Here is a 24,481-nt window from a genome sequence, read left to right as displayed (position 1 = left end):
AAATTATTACACATAAAAATCAATTTATGTATTTTTTGAGCATAATATAAGCCTCCTTTTTTTTTTTTTTCTCACAGGTCGGGATGACAGTCGAGCTGACTGTATATTATATTATGGGTTTGGGGACATTTTCCGAATCAGTTCAATGGTTGTCATGGAGAACGTTGGCCAGCAAAAACTATATGAGATGGTTCGGTACTGCCAGGACCTTGCTAAGTGCGTTTTATGCGGGTTATCGGCCAAAGTTTATAGCTTTTATATTCAATATTTATATCTCCACCTTCCCACTCCCACACAGAAGACCTTGAAAGTGAAATTGGGCAGTGCCCTTGGAGTGCAAACTCCATGTGTACTAGCTGATTAAATGAATGTCACTCCAATTCAGAATCTTTTTATCTAAAGGACAAACTGCTTTTTATTCAGAGCAAAATCTGGAAGGAATCTGCAACAAAGTTTAAAATACCTGTCAACCAGGGAAGATAAACGTTAAAAACCTAACTCCAGTATTTAGTGAACTTAAATACGGTAGTTTGTTTGTTTGGACCAAGCTGGTCTAAAGAAACTATTTCTTTCACTAACATATGCAGTGTCTGTGCACGCTGTATGTAGAATCCGTTACATAGTGTACTGTGCCATGTTCCGCCAGTGGGATGCGAACTTCCCGCCCCCCTCCCGGAACAAATTTGGCTACTCAGCCATTCACTGGAAGCTTTGTATATTATGAAAGAATAGAAGGTTTTATTTGATTGGCTGAGGTGGGGATCATTGGCTGAGGTGAGGATCATGACATCATCTGCTTGCCTCTCCACCTCACCCAATCAGAGTAAGCCTTATATTCATTCACAAAATACAAGGCTTCCTGTTAATGGCTGTACAGTGCTTAGACTGACTCGATTTTGTTTGGGAGCGGGACGAGACATTTATGTCCCACTGCTGGAGCAAGGTGCTGTATACTGTATGTAGCTGATACTACGTACAGTTTATACAGTGTTCACAGCCGATGCATGTGTTTCCTCTTTGTTGTAGTCTACAGAAAGAAGTATGCTTACATCATGTATCTTCTGTAGGTGGGTGCGATTAGCACAGCACCCAGTAATGAGCTTACATTCATTGTCAAAAATGCCCATAGCTGTTCTCATCAGCATAGTACTGTCCTTCAAAGACACAGATGGCAGCGGGTAGGTTATGTGGGTGAGAGGTTGGCTATGTGAGAGTTTTACATCTAATCCAGAATCGGCACGGAGCTCCACCTGCATACACGCCTACCACATTGTGCATTCCCATGAAGTTATAGGGTGAAAGTCACATTTTTCAAAAGGAGCCAATTACATCACAGGAATTAAAATCATGATTTAATCGTAAAGTAAAGCATTAAAATATTTCAGTGTTTTTATTGTTGGGGAGAGGGACCTAGGAATACAACGTGAGCAGATCCCAGAGATTAAGCTTCACAGGTGTCTATATATTTATGAGCAATTTTATTTGTATTTTTTTCCTTCGCCATTCCACTTATTTGCAGCACCCCCCCCCAAAATTGCCAGCAAACGGATAAAGGAAACCTGTGCAGCTGTCATGCTGATCTGGTGACTTTAATAGTTTGAGTAACTTCACCCAAACAAGGATACAGAGCAGATACTTGGACTTCAATGTCTGCTTGTTCCAGGTCTATTATGCTATGAAGTGCAGCATCTCGGGAGCACACACACCTTTAGCACCTATCATCTGCCCACCAACACTTTTAGATATTGGCGGAAATTGCTCTTAACCCCAACCCCCATATATTTCTATTCGCCCATCAGCTATGGAAATGTTCTGAAAATAAGGAGGGGCAGACACACTAAAGCACTATAGGGAAGTGTCAAACTTTTATGCAAGCCACGTATCACCTGAGAAGGAGAAACCGTATTTGTTGTGTGCAATGCTCTAGACCTCTAGTGCTGTGAAATATTTTGTGAATATTTGGTCTTCTGACAACCTGTCAGGAGACGAAGCTCTCATTTCCTTCCCTTTTTTTTTTTTTTTACTTTTAGCTCTTCTGCTAGGAGGAAGGCCTGCTCAGTAGCTATAGTTCAGTGTACAGAGACAGAAAATGAAAAAATGTACACAAAATTAGAAGTAATATAAGCCTATGTTGTTTGACCCCATGGGTACGGAGTTACATGAAACAAGTTTTCATCAGTAGCACAGTTAAAAGTAGAAAAGGGTGGAGTGATCTGAGTGCATGTGGACTGGTGTGGAGCCCCCATACACAACTGTAAATTGTGGTAAAAGTTCTGCTTTCTGCATCTTTGATGTGGTTTCTATGAAAACATCATATAGCACTGCATAGGGTTTTGTCAGAAAGCAAAGTGCACATACACCTCTGTGCACAGATGAGCGTTAGGCCTTATCACCTGCTGAACACTGATGTGCAGATCATGGATCCTCCCTGCTGGGATTCACAATTCACAATTTTGAACAGCTTCTGGTTGGATATTGATTGGAAATTATGATTCTCTATTAAAACTGTGGATTTATTTTCCAGTGATTTGTGAGCTATAATTTAAAACTAAACAATCCTTTGAGAATTTTGTGCCATCTATAAATGTTTTTCATAGTGTAGAATGATGTAAAATAATGTGATTTTCCTTGTGTAGGTGCAGACGCGTCCTGATCGCTCAACATTTTGATGAAGTCTGGGACTCTGCACAATGCAATAAGATGTGTGATAACTGCAATGCCAGCAAGAGTAAGGAATAATTTATGTTTATATGGCGATTTAGAATGCACAACTGGTTCTCTGCCACAGATCAAGCTTATATTATTGTTTTCCATAGCATTCAGATTCCAGGATCCATTTCTCAGGGGATACTTGAAGAAAGAGAAATAAGGAGATTGTTGCTTTATTTGGTGGTTGTTTTGCTTAACCATCTGTGGACGCTGGTGGTACTACATAAGCCCAAAAAACTTTTATGGAAGTGCATGCTTGTGAGAAACGTCTTTGATGCATACCATTTGATTGCAAATGCCTCTTTGGGGAATTCTTTGACAAATTCCTCAAGGAAGTAACTGGGAAAGATACCCCTACCCCATAAGAAAGAGCCTAAGTCTCCTACTTCTACCTCTGGTCAAAAAAAGGGGTCTTTCTCTTCTCCCTAGGTATCAACCTCCAAACCAAAGCTGAACACCTAATTTTGTCACAATCCCTTGCCCACCAAGCCTTTCCAGAAGCCTTCCTCACAAAGAAGGGACACCAGCACACCTCCGAGTGGGGGGGAGGGGGGGGGGTCATCTGTTGGAATTTGCACCAGTATGGATCCAAAACATGCCAGACCACTGGATCCAAACCTATCATTTCAAAAGAGGTACAAAATTAAGATTTTAATCTCTGCCCCTCCTCACTTTATACCTTTACAATCTGCCAGTCAGACCAAAAGAAGGCAGATTTAATGACCAGTTTGCACCCACTTCAGGCACAGCAGGTGGGTTGTATCACCTACTTCAGAAGTTCAAGGTTTCTATTCAAACCTATTTTCAGTCCCAAAACCAAATGGGGGCATTCTAGTTCCTTAACCACTTACCGACCACTTACTATATATATATATATATATATATATATATATATATATATATATATATATATTATGCAGAGTGGCTCCTACAGGCAAAAGCATGTATCGGTACGTTGCTCACCTGGTGGCAGCTAGGGGGTGAGCGCGTGCCGCCGGGGGCACGCTCCCGCCCCTGATCATCTGCGGGGAAGCTGATGCGTCTGTCAGGCGGCTCCGATTGCGGCCTGACACCCGCGATCACTCCACGCAGAGAGAGAAGGGCGGTCGGCTGTTGTAAACCGTCCTTCTACCTGAAATTATCACAGCTCATGTGATCCTTCTATATAGGATCACATGTCTCTATGGTCATCTCAGAAGCAACGCCCCCCCCCCCCCCCCCACAGTTAGAATCACTCCCCTAGGGTCACATTTAACCCCTTGATCACCTATGCTGTTAACCCCTTCCCTGCCAGTGTCATTTTTACAGTAACAGTGCATATTTGTAGCACTGATTACTGTAGTAATGTCACTGGTACCCCCAAAAGTGTAAATAATGTCAGTTAGGGGTCCGATCTGTCTGCCGCAATGTTGCAGTCCCGCATAAAATCGCAGCCATTACTATTAAAAAAAAAAAAAAATGAAATTTTTCCCGTAGTTAGATGCGATAACTTTTGCGCAAACCAATCAAAATACGCTTATTGCGATTTTTATTTTATTTTTTATTTTTTTACCAAAAATATGTAGCAGCAAACAAATTGGCCTAAAATGTTACATTTTGATTTTGATTTTTTTTTTTTTTTTGAGTATGTCCTATAGCAGAATGTGAAAAATATTTTTTTTCTTCAAAATTGTCGCTCTTTTTTTGTTTATAGCGCAAAAAATAAAAATCGCACAGGTGATCAAATACCACCAAAAGAAAGCTCTATTTGTGGGAAAAAAAAACGACATACATTTTATTTGGGTACAGCGTTGCACAACCGCGCAATTGTCCGTTAAAATAACGCAGTGTCGAATCGCAAAATATGGCAAATCCTTCCTGTCTTAAAGTGGTTAACGGGTGTTTTTTTTTTTATTTTTTTTTTCCTGTGTACCAAAATTCTGGATGCATTCCACAAGATCTGTATTTGCTTCCCTCAGACAAGGACAATTTCTTGCATCAGTAGACATATAAGAATCCTGTCTCCATATTTCCATTTTCTAATCGCTTCAACACATCCTGCATTTTGCTTTGGGAGACTGCACTTCCAGTTTGTGGTATGGCCATTCGGGGTCTCTTCTCTGCTCCCCAAGTGTTCCCAAAAATGCTTGCACCGCTACTAACTCTTTTATGAACCCAGATCATTCATGTCACAGGCTACCTGGATGACCTCCTATTGAATGACTTCTCAGTCAAGACCTTGTCTGCTGATGTCAAAAGGACCATCCAGTTCCTTCAAACCTTTGGCTGGATAATCCACTTTCAATGTATGCTTTCCAGCCCTCACTCCATCTGATGTGCCTGTATCTAATCTTCTACACAGCCAAAGCCAGAATCTCCCTTCCTCAAGAGAAAATTCCCTCCCAAATGTCTAGCTGTCAGAAACTTGGGTTACAAAAACACCTGAGAATGGAAAAAGATATGCGGGTCCTAATGGATCAAAGACTTGGCAACATCATACAATGCCCAGCTGCAGCAAGCAAAGCTAGCATACTATTAGCATGCCTTAAAAAGCGGATCTACTCAAGAGAGATAAAACTATAATTCCACTATGTTACAAAACTCTGGTACGGGCAAATCTTGAGTATGCCATCCAGTTGTGGTCACCAGTCCTCAGGAAGGATGTGCTGGAACTGGCGAGAGTCCAGAGAATGGCAACAAAGCTAATAATGGGGCTGTAGGACCTCAATTATAAGAAATGACTATGGCCCATCAGTGCCCAAAAAGGCTGCCCATCAGTGCTGCAGATTAGTGCCTCCTCATCTGTGCCCATCAGTGAAGGAGAAAACTTTTTTTTTTTTTCTTCAAAATTGTCTCTTTATTTTTTATTTGTTTAGCAAAAAAAAAACCCAGTGGGGTCAGAAGGTTTTTTATCTTAAGGCATGCTATGCATTAGGATAAAAAGTCTTCTGTGTGCAGCAGGGCCCCCCCCCCCCCCTCCCAATGCTTACCTGAGCTTTCGATCCAGCGATGTCCATGACTGTTTCAGCTGTCCAGGACTCCCCTTGTCGTTGGCTAAGACACAGCAGCAGCGCCATTGGCTCCCACTGCTGTCAATCAAAGTTAGCCAATGAGGAGAAAAAGGGGACGGGGCCGAACCACAGCTCCGTGTCTGAGTGGATATACAGAGCTGTGACTCGGCTTGGGTGCCCCCATAGCAAGCTGGTTGCTGTGGGGCACTCAAAGGGAGGGAGGATCCGGGCTGCTCTGTGCAAAACGAATGCACAGAGGAGGTAAGTATATCATGTTTATTAATTTTATTGAAGAAAAAAAAAAAAACGACTTTACAGTCAATTTAAGTGTATTCTCCCCTGGAATAGAGATGCTTAAGAGTAGATCTCATCACAATGTACACATATCTAAATGGTGATTCCAGCATAAAAAGAAAACTATTTAGTCTCTGTTCGCTTAAGAAGGCATGCGGCCACTCAATGAAGTTGGACCAGAAGCAGGTTAACCTTTAAACTGCGTAAGGGGTTTTTTAATCTGAGCGATAAGGATGTGGAACTCCAATCCACAGTTGGTGCTGTCAGCGGGAAGTGTCCACAATTTCAAAAAACTTTTAGATGTGCATCGTTGTGAACCCAATTATAAAGGGATATGGAACCAATAGTTATATACATGCACGTTGAACTGGATAGACTGGTGTCTTCAACTTTGCCAGCAATGTAACTATTTAATTCCTCAATTTGCTTATGCGTTAGGGTCCTGGATCTCATGGTGGCCTCGTTTGAGGCTTTTCCCTTTGCCCAATTTTTAACTCCAGACCTCAAGACATGGAACAAGCAGATCCAATCGCCCAATGCTTCTGTCCAGCCAAAAAATAATCTCCTTGGCATGGTGAGACTGCAATCCTGCCCTGGAATTGGGAATTGAGAGATGCGAGCCTTACAGGCTGAGTCACTGGCTGAGTTACAACTCCCTGACTGTCCTGGAGGCATGGTCTTTGCAGTGGTCCACACCCTCTATCCACTTTCTAGGAGTGAGGGCCATCAGATTGTCTCTACAACATTGGACCTCCCTTCTACAAGGTCACTCGGTACGAATACAGTCATACGTTGCCACAGCAATGGTCCAAATAAATCATCAAGGGGCACTAGAAATTCAGCAGCCTTAAAAGAAACAATTCTAACAGTCCCATGATTTGCATCTCTTGGCCATCCACGTTCTGGGAGTGGACAATTCGCAGGCAAATTTCCTAAACATCAACGCCTAGACTTGGGAGAGTGGTCTCTGCACCCTCACATCCTTTAAATGTAAGGAAACCCAGATGTGAATATTATGACCTCCAAAGAACAAGCTGAACAAGTTCATGGCCAAGACCAGGGATTCTCTGTTGATTCCTTGGATTCCATTCTAACTGGTTTATGCCTTTCCTCCGATAAAGATCTTCCCTTTGACTGCTGCACAAGATAGAGGAGGAAAGGGTCCCAGTGATTCTTAATGCAGCACATTGGCTCAGAAAAAAAGTTACACGGACATACTCCTGACAGACATCTGCCACTCCTGAGATGGACTATGAACTAGTAACTTTGGATTATAGGATCTGGATTGGAGACTAAGGATAACCTTAATGTCACTTTAAGGTTGCCATCATGTCTGTTATACACGCATGTATGTGTTAGCAGCTCTCTCTTGTAAAGAGCCATTTCTTGTTTTGCACGTGCACATGGTGTTTTACGACCAATACTTTCTTTTTACCGAAGTGTTCCCTCTCTTCTTTTTACCTCAATGAGGACATTATCTTCCCTTCCCTTTTTGTCCTGCCTCAAATTATGACAAGGAAATTGCCTTACACTGTTTGTATTGGAAAGGACTGTCAGAGTCTACTTGGGAACCGAGCAAAGAAATTTCATACTGTACAAGGCCACACAAGGAGCAAACAATTCATACTGTAAAATCCTACAATTTATTTGATAACAAAGTTAAAGAGTTCATACACATATGTATGTCAAGTATTTCAAAACACTAATGGTGCTGAGAAGATTCACTGTCTATTTTTAATCTACACCAAGGATGAATGCTGATGCAATGGGTTTTCATGGATGGTGTTTTGCCAACTTTAGCTTTATCAGGGGTCATGAAAACCATACAGCACTCCTCTAGGGAAAAACAGTAACCTTTACATACTATCCATGGATTTACATGTTATTCATCTAGAACTCCTGTAGCCATGCATTCACTGTGTGTGACCCACCTCAGCACAGAATAGCACCAGCACAGTAGCTTGCAGTGGGCGGAGGTAAATGGATACGCTCTAGGGGCAGCCCTAGCAATTTTTAGCTGATGTCCAATCACCTTAAGGTAGCAGCATATAACCCATGGTCTAGGTATATCAGTCCTGTACTGTACTCCCAGGAAAATTAAAAATTCAGGTACAGTAATTAAAACATTTATTTTTTGCATGTACTCTATTTTCTTTCATCTACAGTTTGAATGGATGAGCTTTGATCATCAGGATTTAGGCTAAAGGGCCATCCAGCTATAAAACAAAATGGTGCACTGTGACAATCAACTGCAAATTAATGTATTAAAAAAAATGAATAATTGTACAACCAAAGCAATAAAGTGACAAGGTGCACTATTGAACTCCCATAGATTTAACCTTAATTAGATTATGACAAATTTTGTTGCATGTGAAAAGCTCAATAAAGTGCAAACATTAAGTTACTGTGCAAAAGTGCAATGCTATGATGAATATAAAGTCCATAAACAAGTGACAAAGTAAGGTGCTGGGTGCTCCACAACCTATACACATGCCAAAAAGTGCTCTAATGTGGCAAGGGGTGCTCCTAAGTAAAAGCAGATGGCCTCTTATCTTAACGAGTGGATCTCGGTTACAGAGATCAGAGAGCCTGCACTCAATATTCAAAGCGTTTATTTCTCCGAATACATGTCTCCACAGCATGGGTCAGATGGGAGGAATGACCCCCCGGATGAAACTGACATGGTATTTATGCTGTATTTTGGCTGGGGCTCCAGCCTGTGCAACCCTTATTGTACAATGAAACTTTAGTATTTTGACTTTCTTCTCATAATAAAACAGACTGAAAGAAAATTAGATTCATGTTTGAATGGAATGGGACATCTACATAAACAATGACTGTGAGAGAAAGTTGGGGTCTAATGAGTATTTTTTTTCTTTGTCTAGCCTATGACAAAGTAGACGTGACAGATTACTGCAGAGACATCATGAAGATCCTGGAACAAGCCGATCAGATGGATGAGAAACTCACCCCACTGAAGCTTATCGATGCCTGGATGGGGAAAGGAGCTGCCAAACTGCGTGTCTCCCAAGTCCTCCCCCCGCGGCTCCCACGTATAGAATTGGAGAGGATCATCGCCTACCTCCTGCTACAGAAATATATAAAGTAAGGAGAAAAAAGCTTATAATATTAAAGAGGGGTTCATCTTCTGTCATCTGTAGGAGGTTCACAAATATTGATGTTTTGGGAAATGAATAATGTGAATGTACAACCCCTGATGTTGTCCTCTTTTGTGTAATGTGTACTGATAAGTGGACCTGTCGCTAACTTTACAAGTCTACATGAGTACCTGACTTGTCACAATATACAACATGAGCATCCGTTTTCAGAATAGCTCCAACTTTTATCAATAAAATGCCATCTTTGAGCTCCAGCCAGTGACTTTGCCTAGGTTGGGATAAATCAGTCTGCGATTGGCAAGAGGAAGAATTTCCACAGTCATCAATTGAGGCTACAGCAGGGGCTGATCTGAGTCTGACATATGTGAACATCTGAACTGGCAACTCAGTCCAAGAAGTAGATTGTGATCCTGGATGATACCTGATCAAACATAGTGTCCTCCTTCTGGAGAGAAAAAACGGATGAGAACATTGTCAGAGGGAGTACTGTAATTCTTTAAATGGTAATAAATACTTGGATGTGAAAGTGCACATTACTTAGCATGATGTACTTTCTATGAATCTATCTGATGATAGGTCCACTTTAAAGAGCTGTAAAACAATATGTTCGGTTTATACCTAGCAATCTGTAAAAACGAGAGACAGTCCATTACTAATAAACAATATGTTTGTCTAGGTGCTAGTACATTCATAGATAATTGCACATTGTACAGAGGTTACTTGGAATGCTATGTGGACATACAATTGCCAGTGTATGTGGCCGAGACATCTGCTTTTATTGGGACATTAGAAAGGGGGTTTAGTTGAGGGGTTAGTAGAAGTGGAACCTGCCTTGGGCGCTTCAACAGGAGGGACGGGGACAGGGGGGGGTCACAAAAATGCAGTATCTGCAACAGATGCTGCTGAAGTAGTTCACAGCTCATGGGGGGGGGGGGGTGCAGGCCTTTTCCCAGCACTGGTTGGGTCTCCTTCACTGGTGGGTGGCGCTCAGTGTCAGGGGAAGTCTCATACATCAATTGCCTTTTTTCTGCAGGGAAGACTTCAGCTTCACAGCGTACGCCACCATATCCTACATAAAGACAGGACCCAAAGCCAATCTGCTTAGAAGTGAAAAGCATTCCATCGACCTCCAGATGAGGACCTCAATCAAGGTATGTGATAATGGGGCCCCTGGTGCCTGTTTTATTAACAAGTCATCTGATAAGGGGCCCCTGGTGACTGTTCGGTTGACATCAGAAAACAGATGCCAGGTATAGCCACTGAGAATTCTGGCTGCTCATTACTAGCATTGTCTGTCTATTTTAGGTGAAGAATGCCACCGCTATAGGAATATACGGTATGTAGAAAGCAGTGGCATGTAAGAGTGGCTCAAATTTAAGCTGGAGGAAACAGGGGGCTGCAGTAAGCTGACCTCTCCTGACAATGCTAGTTGCCTGGCATTCTCTCGCTCCAAAATTTGCAGACCTGGAATCAAGTGTGCAGCACTTGAGGACAAATCTCCTTGTATATGTTTTTCCAAATCAGTGACTTATTATTGCAGTGATTGGATTAGCATTTTCAGAAGATGTCCGCTATGGTAAACCCCAAGTAAAGGGTTTCTTTAAGCTGACCTTACACTAGTGGCTTTTCATACAACCATTTGTACAATAAATACCACCAGAGACTTGACAATGTCATTCAAAAGTACTTCAAAATCTTCTTTGCTGTTAAAGCAGAGTTCCACCCAAAAGTGGAACTTCCGCTCATTTGCTTACTCCCCCCCCCCCCCCCCCCTCCGGTGCTCCATCTGGCACCTTTCAGGGGTGGGGGGGGATACCTGTTTTTGACAGGTACCCTTCCCCACTTTCGGGAGATGGCGCTGTCCCTTGGAAGTTTGGCCCCCTCCTCCTTCCCCCCGCTGCGGAGCCAATCTGAATGCGCAGCGCGCTTCGCACATGCGCAGTAGGGACCCGCCCGTGAACCTGCAAGGTTTCACTGCCGGGTTCCCTTACTGGCAATGGTGGCGGCAGCACCCAACAGCCGATGGCAACATCGGCTGCGGTGCCGACATCGCTGGACTCCAGGACAGGTAAGTGTCCTAATGTTAAAAGTCAGCAGCTACAGTATGTGTAGCTGCTGACTTTTAATTTTTGGAGAGGAGCTGGAACACTGCTTTAACATTCGATTTTTGAATTGGTGTCATTAATCCTAAAAAAAAAAAAAAAAAAAAAAAAAAAGCCTGTCTGTAAATACGGTATTTTTTTTTTTTTTTTTTTCACATTCCTGTGTCCGTAGTTTCTATTTGTACAAACGCAAGCCATGCGGCATGACCCTGCACAGGTTAATTTATGCCCGATGTAGTCTTAGAACTAACACTCTCTGTGAAGAAACTGCATATCTCACAATCCCTGGACCTGCTCCTGAAACAGACCAAGAAGGCAGAGCAATTGACAAAAAAAAATCACCATGCAGTCTCTCATTACATTAGCGCTTCCACATTTCTGATGTGACACAGGAAATGGTGAGGAATGGATTGTGATCTGGAACAAGAAGTTGCCTGTCCCTTTAGTAAATGGAGACAAGCTAGGTGAATGATAACATGGACATAGAGAAGGATTGATCAGCCATGACACTACAAACTGCGGCAGTAACATGAAAACCCATCATTACAAGGTGAAGCAAATGACACAGGGAACTACAATAATACCTAGTTAAAACAACACCAACCTTTTGAAAGTGTTCAATGCCTTTAACCATTTGCCAACGCGCTATAGCCGAAGGACGGCTACAGCTCGGCCAGCTAGTTCTGGGAGGCCATGATCATGCCACACTGCGCTCCCGTGGCAGGGCTCGTGCAGCTTTCTCTGTGATCGCAATGTCTTTACCACGCGATTAGCTGTGTCCAATCACAGCTGATCACAGATGTACACAGAGCCTGGTCATCAGCTCTGCAAAAGGCTTCTGCAAAAAGGACATGTACATTGATAATCAGGGCACTGATTATCAGTGCAATCCCAACAGTGCCCACCAGTGCTGCCAATCAGTGCCCCCCTATCAGTGGCCATTACTGAAGGAGAAAATTTACCTGTTTGCAAAATTTTATAACAAATAATGAGTTTTATTCATTTATTTTTTCTTTTTCCCAATGATTTTGGTCTTTATTCGTTTATTTAGCAAAAATAAAAAACCCAGTGGTAATTAAGCCCTGGAAGATTTTACCCCCTTCCTGACCAGGGGGTATTTTGCGATTCGGCACTGCGCGACTTTTAACGGATAACTGCGCGGTTGTGCGATGCTGTACCCAAATTAAATTGACGTCCTTTTTTCTCTTACGTCCTCCGACAGTCGCCACCCACTCATACAGTCTTCACCAATGGTATTGACTTCCTCTCCTTAGGAGTAGCTAGGCAAAAGACTTGTTAAAACAAAAGCATTACCATAGACACACCCATGGGGGCTGTCCCACTGGTCCAATACCCCTCCTGCAATAGCCATCCCAACTCAGTTTGTCTTCTGCCTAGTTCAGGAGTAGTCAGGCTTCCCTGTGCTGGGGCTACAGTCTCAGCCGCCTTCTTCTATTTTATGCTTTAATTTTCTGAAAATTTCATTTTTTTCTTTGCATTGCTAGCGGTTTATTTTGTCAGCTTTTAGTTAGTAGGATCTTCGGATGAAGATGGAGTTTGCGGAGCTGGGAATCAGACTGGTTGTCCTGGTTATCCAGGACAGAGGATCAGATGGAATCCCAGCCCGCCATTGAGCGTTTAATAGGCTATGTGTTCGCCCTGGCCTCACAAACGACCCATCCCTGTCCCCAGGGATGCAGCCTTGTGAGGTGGCTACCTCACCGGACACATGCACGGTTCGTCCGTGCACTCCTGGTGTCCTGTGTTTTTGGCTGGCGGCACTCCCCTGCCATCTGAGGGTGGGCGGTTTTCCGTGTATTATGAGGCACCCCACGCCATCGGGTACAGGTAAGTACACAAGCTGCCTGACTTTCTCCCTCTCCCCCGCCGATCGCAGAGTGGCCGGCGGACATCGGGTCCGCCGGTCACACACGCGGGGGGGTCCGTGACCACGCGGGAGCAGGAGCGCGCCTCCGGCGGCGCGCGCTCGCTCCCTAGACCCTCACAAGCTAGTGACGTAGCCCTACGTCACTTTGCCTGTGAGGGGCTGACCGCCGCCGTAGATAGTCGTGCGGCGGTCGGCAAGTGGTTAAAAAAAAAAAAAAAAACTTTTTTGTTTGCAATGGAATCTCAGGACAGCAAATTCCCTCCAGCCTTGGTAGGGGATTCAAGTTCTTCTGAATCCTCTACTCTGACTAATTTGGCTGCTGTTGTGGTGACTTTGGTGTCCAAAATGGATGTGCTGATGTCAAATTTAGAGGATGAGCCCAATCCTCCGGGCATTGTGTCATCTTTTGGTACACACGGGACCCGTAAGACGGTGCAGGTTTTTCCCTGCCCCGCTGCGTTTCATCACACTGAATGAACAATGGCGCAATTTAAAACACACCTTCACGGTGCCTAAGAGGTTTCAACTTCTCTACCCTTTTGCATCTACTACGGTTGCACGCTGGTGTGTGGCTCCTCAAGTGGATCACACTGTAGCCAGATTGAACAAGGCTATGCTGGTTCCTACCGAGGATTCTCCAGTATTTAGGGATCCTACGGATAGGAGGCTGGAATCGCTTGCCCGCCACACCTATGTGGTGGCGGGTTCCATGCTCAGGCCTATTTTCGCCTCTGTCATGGCGGCTCAGGCTGTGGCGGACTGGACCAAGGTGCTCAAACACACCCTCGTAGCTGATTCTGCCCCACCCACTACTGTGGAGATGGTGGACCAGATTTATCAAGGGGTCATGTATTTGTGCGATGCGGCCTTAAATGAGGCCCCTTTGGCTGCGCGCCTGTCTAGTGTCGCGGTGCTTAACCGTTGGCTGATATGGTTGAAGAGCTGGTCGGCTGACCAGAAATCTAGGAATGCGGTGGCTGACATTCCCTATGCAGGGTCTCGCCTTTTTGGGGAATCCCTGGATGAATTGGTTAAGGGAGTCACTGGGGGCAAGAGCACTCTGCTGCCCCAGAATCCTATGGGCAAGTTTTTCCGCGGCAAGTGGGGTCCTGCCTTTAAACCTAATCAGGGTTCCTTTCGTGCCTTCAAGTCACAGTACAAGGGGAAACCGTTCAAGGGCCAGGGTGGCCAGAGAAAGCCCTGGGCCGGTAAACAAAAATCCGGCTAAGCTGGTGCGGCGGCTCAGTCGGCCTCTGCCTGAAGGGGCGCTCTCACTCATTTCAGGGGTGGGGGGACGTTTGCGCGGTTTCCTCCAACCTTGGCTGCTCCGAGTTCAGGACAGGTGGGATCAGAAAATCGTTCGATCAGGGTACAAGATCGAATTTCTTTAAAGGCCGGCAGACAGATTCTTTCCCTCAAATCTTCATTTGACCCCAGGGCGGTTACAAGACCTGCATCAAGCAGTGCAGGATCTCCTCGCTCAGGGGGTAATTGTCCCGGTGCGTCATCGGGACAGGTTTCGGGGATTTTACTTGAATCTGTTTACTGTGCCCAGAAAGGAGGGCAAAGTGCGTCCGATTCTGGACTTGAAAGCTCTGAACCGCTTCGTGTGCGTTCGAAAGTTCCGCATGAAATCGCTCCGCTCGGTGGTGGCCTCTCTGAGCCCGGGAGAATTCTTAGCCTCTATCGACCTGAAGGATGCGTATCTACACATCCCCATATTCGAGGGTCATCAGAGGTACCTTTGATTCGCTATCGCGGAGGAACACTATCAGTTCGTGGCGTTACCTTTCGGTCTCGCTTCGGCTCCAAGGGTCTTTACCAAAGTGTTGGCGCCTGTTCTGGGACTGCTGCGGGTACAGGGCATTGCGGTCTTGGGTTATCTGGAAGATCTCCTGTTAAGATCGAGTGCCAGTCAGAGCCTGCTGCGCGATCTGTCCACTACGGTCCAGACGCTCCAGGAGTTCGGTTGGACGATCAACGTTCAGAAGTCGACCTTGTCTCCTTTGGTTCGTCTCCCGTATTTGGGAATGGTTCTGGACTCTGCTCAAGCGAAGGTATTCCTACCGGAGGACAAACTCCGGACTCTGCAATCCGAGGTCAGGTCCCTCAGGGACAACGAATCCTCGTCACTCAGGACCTCGAGGCGATACCGTTTGCACAGTTTCATACGCGGTCTCTCCTAGCGGAGATCCTGGCCAGGTGGGACAGACTACCTCAGTCCTTGGACGTGAGAGTGTCTCTGAGCCGCCAAACCAGAACGGATCTCTTGTGGTGGCTTCAGTCCCCGACTGTGTCAGAAGGAAAATCCTTCCGGCCGTTACTATGGACGGTGATTACCACGGATGCCAGCCTATCAGGTTGGGGTGGCGTCCTGGGCAACCTGTCTGCCCAGGGCACTTGGTCGGAGGAGGAATCCTCCCTTCCGATCAACATTTTGGAATTGAGAGCGATCAGGCTGTGCCTGCTCCATTGGTCGGATTGTCTTCAGGGCCATCCTGTGCGGGTGCAGACGGACAATGCCACTGCGGTGGCGTACATCAACCACCAAGGGGGCACCAGGAGTGCCCGGGCGGCCCAGGAAGTGACCAGTATTCTGTCTTGGGCCGAGACTCATGTCCCGGCGATCTCGGCAGTTCACATTCCGGGTGTGGAGAATTGACAGGCCGATTATCTGAGCCGCCAGACCTTGGACCAGGGGGAATGGTCCCTGCACCCGGAGGTGTTTCAGATGCTGTGTGCGAAGTGGGGATCCCCGGATGTGGATCTGTTCGCGTCTCGGCTACACCACAAGGTGGAAAGGTTTGTGGCAAGAACGCGCGATCCTCTGGCAGACGCCTCGGATGCGCTGGTGGTGCCTTGGCATCAGTATCGTCTGATCTATGCCATTCCTCCGATTCAGTTGTTGTCCAGGTTCCTTCGCAGGTTGGCCTCGGAACAAACACTGGTGATTCTGGTGGCACCGGACTGGCCCCGTCGGTCCTGGTACGTGGACATCGTTCACCTGGCCGTCGAGCCTCCATGGCGGCTTCCAATGCGGGAAGATCTTCTGTCTCAGGGACCGATCTTCCATCCTGCTTTACAGTCGCTGGCTTTAACGGCATGGCTGTTGAAAGCCAGGTCGTGAGAGACAGTGGTCTCTCCTCAGAGGTCATTCCTACCTAATCAAGGCTAGAAAAGCCTCGTCTGGTAAAATTTATTACTGAACTTGGAAAGCTTATTTTGCCTGGTGTGAGTCCAGGGGCTTCTCTCCTCGTTCATACTCGGTGGCGAGAGTGTTGGCTTTCCTCCAATCGGGTGTAGACCAGCGCCTTGCGTTGGCTATGATTAAGGGCAGGTTTCTGCACTGGCTGTTCTTTTTCAGTGCCCTGTGGCGTCTAATTCTTTGGTTCGCACCTTCATTCAGGTTTGCGTCACTTGGCCCCTCCTAGAAGGGAGCCTCTGCCTCCATGAGACTTGAACTTGGTTCTGTCTGTGTTACAACGTTCCCCATTTGAAAACATCAGGGAAATTTCCTTATCTCTGCTATCTAAAAAGGTTGCCTTTCTAGTGGCGATCACTTCTGCTCGCAGAGTGTCGGAGTTGGCGGCCTTGTCCTGCCGCTCCCCTTACCTGGTGGTTCATAGGGATAAGGTGGTCTTGCGACCAAACCCATCCTTTCTTCCAAAGGTGGTTTTGGATTTTCACCTCCAATGAGGACATTGTCTTACCTTCACTCTGTGCGAATCCTAAGCATCCTAAGGAGATTGCTTTGCATTCTTTGGATGTTGTCAGGGCGATCAGGGTTTACCTGTCGTCGACTGAATCCTTTCGGAAATCAGATTCCCTCTTTGTCCTTCCTGAGGGACCTCGGAAGGGTATGGCTGCGTCTGCGGCGACCATTGGAAAATGCATCAGACAGACAATTGTTCAGGCCTATTCATTGAGGGAAAGGGTACCACCCTTCCCTGTCAAGGCGCACTCTACTAGGTTGGTAAGTGCGTCCTGGGCTTTCCGGCATCAGGCCTTGGTGGCCCAGGTGTGCAAGGCTGTGACTTGGTCGTCAGTTCACACCTTCTCCAAATTCTACAAAATTGACGTTCTGGCATCAGCTGATGCCTCCTTTGGCCGCAAAGTTCTCTGTGCGGCAGTCCAGTAGGGGACCCAGATTTTATTGCGGGTCCCTGGCTGTTGCGGTTGTTTACCCCTTGGTTATTTGCTTTCCTGGGTTGTTGCTCCAGTTGAGCCTTTCTTTGTTACCCAGAAGGTTCCCTTGTTGTTCTTGTAAGGTTACTTTCTCTGATATGGGTACTGCGTTGCCTTTTCTGATGGTTGAGTTTCCCACCCCTCATGTCTACACTGCTTTGGGACATCCCCATTGATGAAGACTGTATGAGTGGGCGGCGACTGTCGGAGGACGTAAGAGAAAACGGAATTTTTGTAAAATCTTACCGTAAAATTCCTTTCTCTGAGTCCTCCGATAGTCGCCGCCCCCGCCCCTCTTTTGGGGTTTTTGTACATTTCACTGCTTTGATACCAAACTGAGTTGGGATGGCTATTGCAGGAGGGGTATTGGACCAGTGGAACAGCCCCATGGGTGTGTCTATGGTAATGCTTTTGTTTTAACAAGTCTTTTGCCTAGCTACTCCTAAGGAGAGGAAGTCAATACCATTGGTGAAGACTGTATGAGTGGGCGGCGACTCTCGGAGGACTCGGAGAAAGGAATTTTACGGTAAGATTTTACAAAAATTCAGTTTTCCCACAAACAGAGCTTTCTTTTGGTGGTATTTGATCACCTGTGCCATTTTTTGATCATGCGCTATAAACAAAAAAAGAGCGACAATTTTGCAAAAATAACAATATTTTTCACATTTTATATATGAAATTCCCCCAAAAAAAATGTAAAAATCAAAATTTTTTTAAATTTTAGGCCAATTTGTTTTCTGCTACATATGTTTGGTAAAAAAAAATCGCAAAAAGCATATTTTGATTGGTTTGCGCAAAAGTTATTGCGTTTACTAACTAAGGAAAAGATGTATGGCATTTTTGTTGTTTTTTTTTTTTAAACGAGTAATGGCGGCGATCTGCGATTTTTTTTTTTTTTTTTTTTTTTTTTTTTTTTTTTTTTTTTTTTTTTTTTTTGCGGGACTGCGACATTGCGGCGGACAGATCGGACCCTTGACTGACATTTTTGACACTTTTGGGGGTACCAGTGACATTACTACAGTAATCAGTGCTATACATATGCACTGTTACTGTAAAAATGACACTGGCAGGGAAGGGGTTAACTTTATTGGAGAAGGAGGGGTTAAGTGTGTCCCTAGGGGCTTGCTTCTAACTGTGCAGGGATGTGGTGGCTGTTCATGTAACAGCAGAGATCTACGATCCTACATAGCAGGACCGTATGATCTCTGCTGTTACACAAGGGAGAGTGACAGGCGGCTTTGTTTACATTAGCTGCCTGCCTGCCTTTCTCCCTCTGTAACTGACGATCGCGAGTGACCGGCAGACATTGAGTCCGCCGGTCACACGCGTGAATGAGTGAGTGGGGGCGGGAGCACGTCTCTGGCGGCGAGCGCTCACCCCCTATTGGCTCGCAGGCGAGTGACGTACCGGTACGTGACTTTGCCGGGGCTGACCGCCGCAGTATATGTACTTGCGGCGGTCGGCAACCGGTTAAAAACCTCCAAAAGAAAGTTCTATTTGTGTGAAAAAAAATTTTGTTTGGGTAGTGTATGACAGCGCAATTGTTAAAGTACGACAGCGCTGAAAGCTGAAAATTGGCCTGGGCAGGATCAGGGGTAAAAGTGCCTAGTAGGCCAGTGGTTGGGTTAGCGACATCTTGAGGTTAGTTTGACACATCTGCCAGGAAGACCACCGTGGCCTGGACCCTGAGATTCCTCCTGAGAGGACTCCTTCTACAGAGGATTCCTGATCCTTAATGGCTTTCACTTCTGCCTTCTCCTCCAGAGGAACTTCTTCTGACGTCTAATCCTTTTGCAAAAGGGGTTGAGTGGAAGGAGAGCACACACTCTTTGCATTCCAGGCTAGTGAGAACTGATCTTAGTCCATAAATTATTATTATACAGGATTTAGATAGCGCCAACAGTTTGCGCATCGCTTTACAATGTGAGGGAAGACAATACAGTTACAATACAGTTCAAAACAGGAGGAACTAGAGGGCCCTGCTCGTTAGAGCTTACAATCTAGAAGGGAGGGTCAAGTGAAACAAAAGGCAATAACCGTGGGGGATGGGTTGATGGAGAAAATGGAGGTACATTTGTTAGGTGTTGGTAGGATAGGCCTCTCTGAAAAGGAGGGTTTTCAGAGATCGCCTAAAAGCTAATAGAGTAGGAGATAATCGGACAGATAAGGGTAAGGATTGGAGAGGCTCTGGAAAAGTCCTGGAGGCGAGCATGGGAGGAGGTGATGAGGGAGCTAGAGAGCAGGAGGTTTTGAGAGGAATGAAGAGAGCGATTAGGTTGGTATTTTGAGACTAGGCTAGTGATGTAGCTGGGGGCTAAGCTGTGGATTGCTTTGTATGATGTTGTAAGTATTTTGAATTTAATTCTTTGGGTGAGCGGAAGCCAGTGGAGGGCTTGACAGGGATAAAAACAAAAATGGCTACAAAGAATTCCTCCCTTTGACACAAAAGGAATAGGGGGACTTTGCCCCTGAAACAGTGGAAGTACCAGATCAGGGCAAGGTTTTAAGGCTAATTCAACCCATAGGGGGGAGGCTTTGCAGAGAGAAGTTTGCAGGGGGAATCTCCCTTCTGATGAAGGAATCTGGGAGCCCCCCATTGTCCTCCCCACCTCTCTGCCTTTGAGAAGACATGGCTTGCTGGAGGATAAAAAAGGCTTGTAACTCAGCAGCACACAGCCACTCAGCTGAGAGGATTGTCGACCTGTTCCAAAACACTAAAGCAACAGCACCCCCAAAAAAAGATGCGTGCTCCTGTACTTTGTGCCCCAGTGGATAGAAATTAGCCCAGTTACTGGCCATGAAAAGCACGGTGGCTAGAAAAATCGGGTGGATGTTAAGCAGTGTGGGCAGTAAATCCCTTTAGAAGTAAATATGACATTGTGGCCTGGCTCGACTCCCTTTTAAACATTGCCACAGCCTATATATCGCCTCAAAAGGGGTAAAACATGTCCTGATACTTTCCTGTGCCCTAAAACATCACATAGAAGAAAGAACGCTGTAAGATGGGACTGCCACAACTCAAAACAGAGGCACTTACTAGTCCACGCTGCAGGGCCTGATATGCCTAAGCTTCACCCATCACAGCAGGCCACCCCCTATGGCCTTTAGGGACTTGACTCACCTCCAGTAGGATCACTACCCTGGACCTGTAGAGCACTCTGCCAGAAAGATCTTGTGGTACATTCAAGGTCATTATCGACAGGATCTATCACTGCATGGCAGACAATACAGGCTATCCCCGCTCTTGTATGTGGAGTCAAAAAAGAAGGGTTGCCCTGTGGGACTTTAGATGAGGTGCACACATAAGTCACTTGAAATATAAGGTATATATTTATTTAAAAAATAGCACAAATATAATTATCACTATAACAAATGTATAAAAGATTACACAATTTCCAGAGATCAAACAATACATCGTATTCATGTTAAAAAGTAGTAGGTTTACATTGCGTAATGAGTAAGGGCATCATCAGAACTCAAAGGAAGTAGATGTAATGGTAGAAATAATTAATACAGATGGCAAAAGCATCGTTGGAACTCAACGCGTTTCATGGGTCGCAGTATGCCCATTCATCAGGAGTAGATGCATAGATCTGAAAAACATTAATATATGTAAAAGAATTGTAGAGTAGCAATATTTAGGGTAGTAGCAAGTGATGCATGGTAACTCCAGAGAGCCCACATGGAGAAAAACCATACTTACACCGCCACTGAGGCATCTGTGTAGGGACGGCGCTGTCGCATGGCGGCCGTAAATGTGTCCGGTTCAGAAGCCGAAGGGACGGAGCCAGAACATAGTCCCACCGGAGAGCAGGTGGGGAATGAGTGTGGGTCATGAGAAAATGATAGTCTGCCCAATTGTCTCCAAATCTAGAAATAAAATAAGTTAATTATATCACAATGAAGTGCATGGCTATATAAGGTGAGTGGTGGCCAGCAAGGGGGAAAGATATGTAAATTTGTATATAGATATCCATATAGGAGTAAAAATTATAAATTTGATTGTAAAAACCATAGAACATAAAAAAGAGTATATATTGCATAATTATATAGGGTAGGTAATGGCCAAAAAAAATATATATATATATATATATATATATATATATATATATATATATATATATATATATATATATATATATATATATATATATATATATATATATATATATATATATATATATATATAATATATATGGATATCCATGCAAAAATAAAGAGGTGGATGTGGAGACCATGAAAAGTAAAAGGAGTATATAGAACAAAATTAGAGGCGGAGCGAAGACCGAGTGTGTGAAATATAAATTAAGAATTAATGGTGAAAAGAAATACATCAAGGAGAAAGAAAGATGTGAAATTAAAGAAGGGGTGGTAGTGACCACACTGAGAACCCAAGACAAGTGAAATCAAAAGACGGTGCGACGTGAAGATCAGAGACTAGGAAATATACCTGCCAAAAATAGGGTGTAGAGACATATCCAATGTCCACAGTGGTTAAAAAGACGTGAAGCAGTGAATGACCCACAAATCATCCCCACCTTATGTACCTCGATGGGTTGCAGTCGGCTCCGCCCAAACGCCATGGGATAGGGGGAACATGGGCACGTGCACGCTGGACAGTGTGGACGCACCACGTGGGGATGCCGTGTGGAGTCCAGGTACAATCACTCTCGACCTGCTGACTGTAGTGACCGATACGGAAAGGGGAGTAAGGAACAGGCCTGGAGATGTAGAAACAAGGTCCCCAAAAAGAGATCTTAAGAGAGACTCGGGGAAGCATTCATCTCCTTCAGACATAAGCACAACCCTGAGGCTTGGCTGAGCTAGGAGGGGACTCCTGACATTTTTTTTCTGGCCATTGAGCATTCACCTGAAGGTGGCATCATAACCCATGTAGTAATGACTATTACCTGTGTCCTGTGATGTACGATTGTGAAATTAAAAAATTTCAGTGCTTTGTACGAAAAACATTTATTTACGTGTTGTTTTTAACTGGACCAGTTAGAGAAAATATATACTTTTCTAATTCACATTAAAACTGCTTTTTTTAAACTTGTTTTCTTTTTAAAAATGTTTTAAAATATTTTTCTCTTTATTCTATTGAAAATACATTTTTTTTTTTTTGCAAGACAGTTTATCCTCCAAAAAAAGCATTTGTATATATTACTTTGTTACCTTAAGCAATGACAAAGTTAGTTCTGAATGAACAGGCCCATAGTGGAAACCTGAATAATCCTCTGGTTCACACCTTGCCTCTTTGGCCTATTCCCCCTCCCACAAGTTCGATGTATACCTTTCCTTTGCTTCTCCACCACTTCACTTCATTTAGTGGCAAAGCGTAGCATGTGGCTTGGCTAATCCACACTGGCACACAGAGAGTTCATAGTCCTGTGTAAGATACGACTGGAAACTTTTATCATACACAGAAGTTGCCTTCACTCCAGGCAGCATGACGTGGATGTTTTCTTTTGACTTGCATGGGCAGAGTATTGGGTAATTTTTACTTGGTTTAATTGATCCAATCTTTGCATTTTTTTTCAATTAAAGAGAAAAAATGACTGCATAGGTTTCAGGATATAATGTTGCTTGTGTATTGTATGAAAACAGCTTTCCTTATTTACTATAATAAAATATACCTGTAAAGGAAAATTGAGCTAAATGTTTTCTCACACATTTCTGAATCCTGATTACAATTTCCTTCACAGATAAAATCTCCATCCTCCTCACAGATAAAATCTCCGCCGTCTTCATCCAAAACACCCATCAAGAGTTCACCAGAGTCCTCCAAGTCCCAGTCCACGAAGGGGAGCTCTGAACGCAAACGGCAAAATACTGGGGACAGCCCAGTCACCAAGAAGATCAAATTATTTAAAGAGAATGCTATTGTTATTGACTGAGATCTTCCTCTAAAGGGAATTGGCCATCTGTGATAAAAATGGCGCAGACTCTGCAGGATATTTCCTGAAACAAGCCCAGGCAGTTTGTCCTCCAGATCAGCTGTTACAAAGAGTAAAGGCACCCTAGATAAAGGTCTTCTTTCCCTCCTGGGGGAGAAAAAACAGTTCAGATTTAATCACATAATTCTGGTGATATTCTTTCCTCAACATTCCACAGATTTATTTTATACACTGTGGCCTGACGTTTACCAGCTTCACTTCTAAAAGCCCCGATTCTATTTCTTTTTTTTTTTATTGGAAAGTCATCTGTCTTTCCCAAGTCTCAGACTTTTTCTCTGTTTTCGGTTGAACATCAGAAATTCCTCTGCTATGGCAGGATGTGGGTGAGGCTAATTTGATGGTACTGCAGGAGGTTTTTGGAATGTTTAAAAATGATCCGTGGTGAATCAATGTAGCAGATTTATGAATAATCTAACTTATGCCCCGTACACACGTGCAGATTATCTGAAGACTTTTGTCTGCAGACTTACCAAAACCATATAATATGAGGTCAAACCTAAACCCTTTCAATTTGTATGCAAGCCGACAGGCCCTTGCACTACATAGAAAAGGTAAATCTGAAGACAAAAATCTTCAGATAATCTGCACGTGTGTACGGGGCATTATGTTTTTCGAAGAATCGAGGATGCAAAGAGCAGGAGACCTTGTGTTTTATTTTCCCTTTGTTGAGTGTTAAAAAAAAACATTTCAGCTTTAAAAAAAAAAACATTTTCCAAATAAGTCACATTGTGCAATAAACAAACGATTAATTCTTTATGTACAAAATACCCATGTAATATAACATGCTGGTTAATCAGGAGCACCAGGTGGCTGGCTGATGACTAGGAACATAACACAAGGAAGGACAAATCCATTATACAGAATTCTTATCTTGCCCTCAATGTTTTCACTGATGAGAAATCTTGTATTGTGTATATCTTAAAGGGTAACTTCACTTTTGTGGGGGGAAAAAAATAGCAAATAAAGAAACAATATAGCGTATACAATTGCGACACAAGTCATATTGTAATTGAATGTTTGAAAAGGAAAAGTACTTTTTTTATATCTGCAGCCGCTGTAATTTTCTGAAAATGCAATATGAAAGAGTTGCATGATTCCGGATAAAATGAGAATCACGATTTTTTTTGTTCAGAATAAATATCACGATTCTCTGACGATTCTTGGCGTAACATCATCTTGTACATTATACAAAATAATTGGGCTAACTTTACTGTTTAGTTTTTTTTTTCTTTTTTAA

At 44.2% G+C, this 24,481-nt stretch overlaps 1 protein-coding gene across 2 annotated transcripts in view; it reads left to right on the top strand.

Annotated features, from left to right (window-relative positions):
* The window catches only part of RECQL (RecQ like helicase), a 46,519-nt gene extending 23,278 nt beyond the window's left edge, over positions 1 to 23,241 (top strand). Inside the window, exons 10-14 of one of the 2 annotated variants that reach the window (XM_082254268.1) lie at positions 78 to 216; positions 2,637 to 2,728; positions 8,879 to 9,098; positions 10,146 to 10,263; positions 23,017 to 23,241. In XM_082254268.1, the coding sequence (XP_082110394.1) occupies positions 78 to 216; positions 2,637 to 2,728; positions 8,879 to 9,098; positions 10,146 to 10,263; positions 23,017 to 23,184 (737 nt within the window). In that variant the 3' untranslated portion in view covers positions 23,185 to 23,241. Of the gene's footprint in view, positions 1 to 77; positions 217 to 2,636; positions 2,729 to 8,878; positions 9,099 to 10,145; positions 10,264 to 22,992 lie in introns of both variants that reach the window. The other variant, XM_082254267.1, reaches the window with a different exon arrangement.
* Positions 23,242 to 24,481: the final 1,240 nt, after the last annotated feature.

The sequence above is a fragment of the Pelophylax lessonae genome (genome assembly GCF_965119305.1).
Source record: "Pelophylax lessonae genome assembly, chromosome: 4".
NCBI lineage: Eukaryota > Metazoa > Chordata > Amphibia > Anura > Ranidae > Pelophylax > Pelophylax lessonae.
This window is presented reverse-complemented; position numbering and strand designations above follow the sequence as displayed.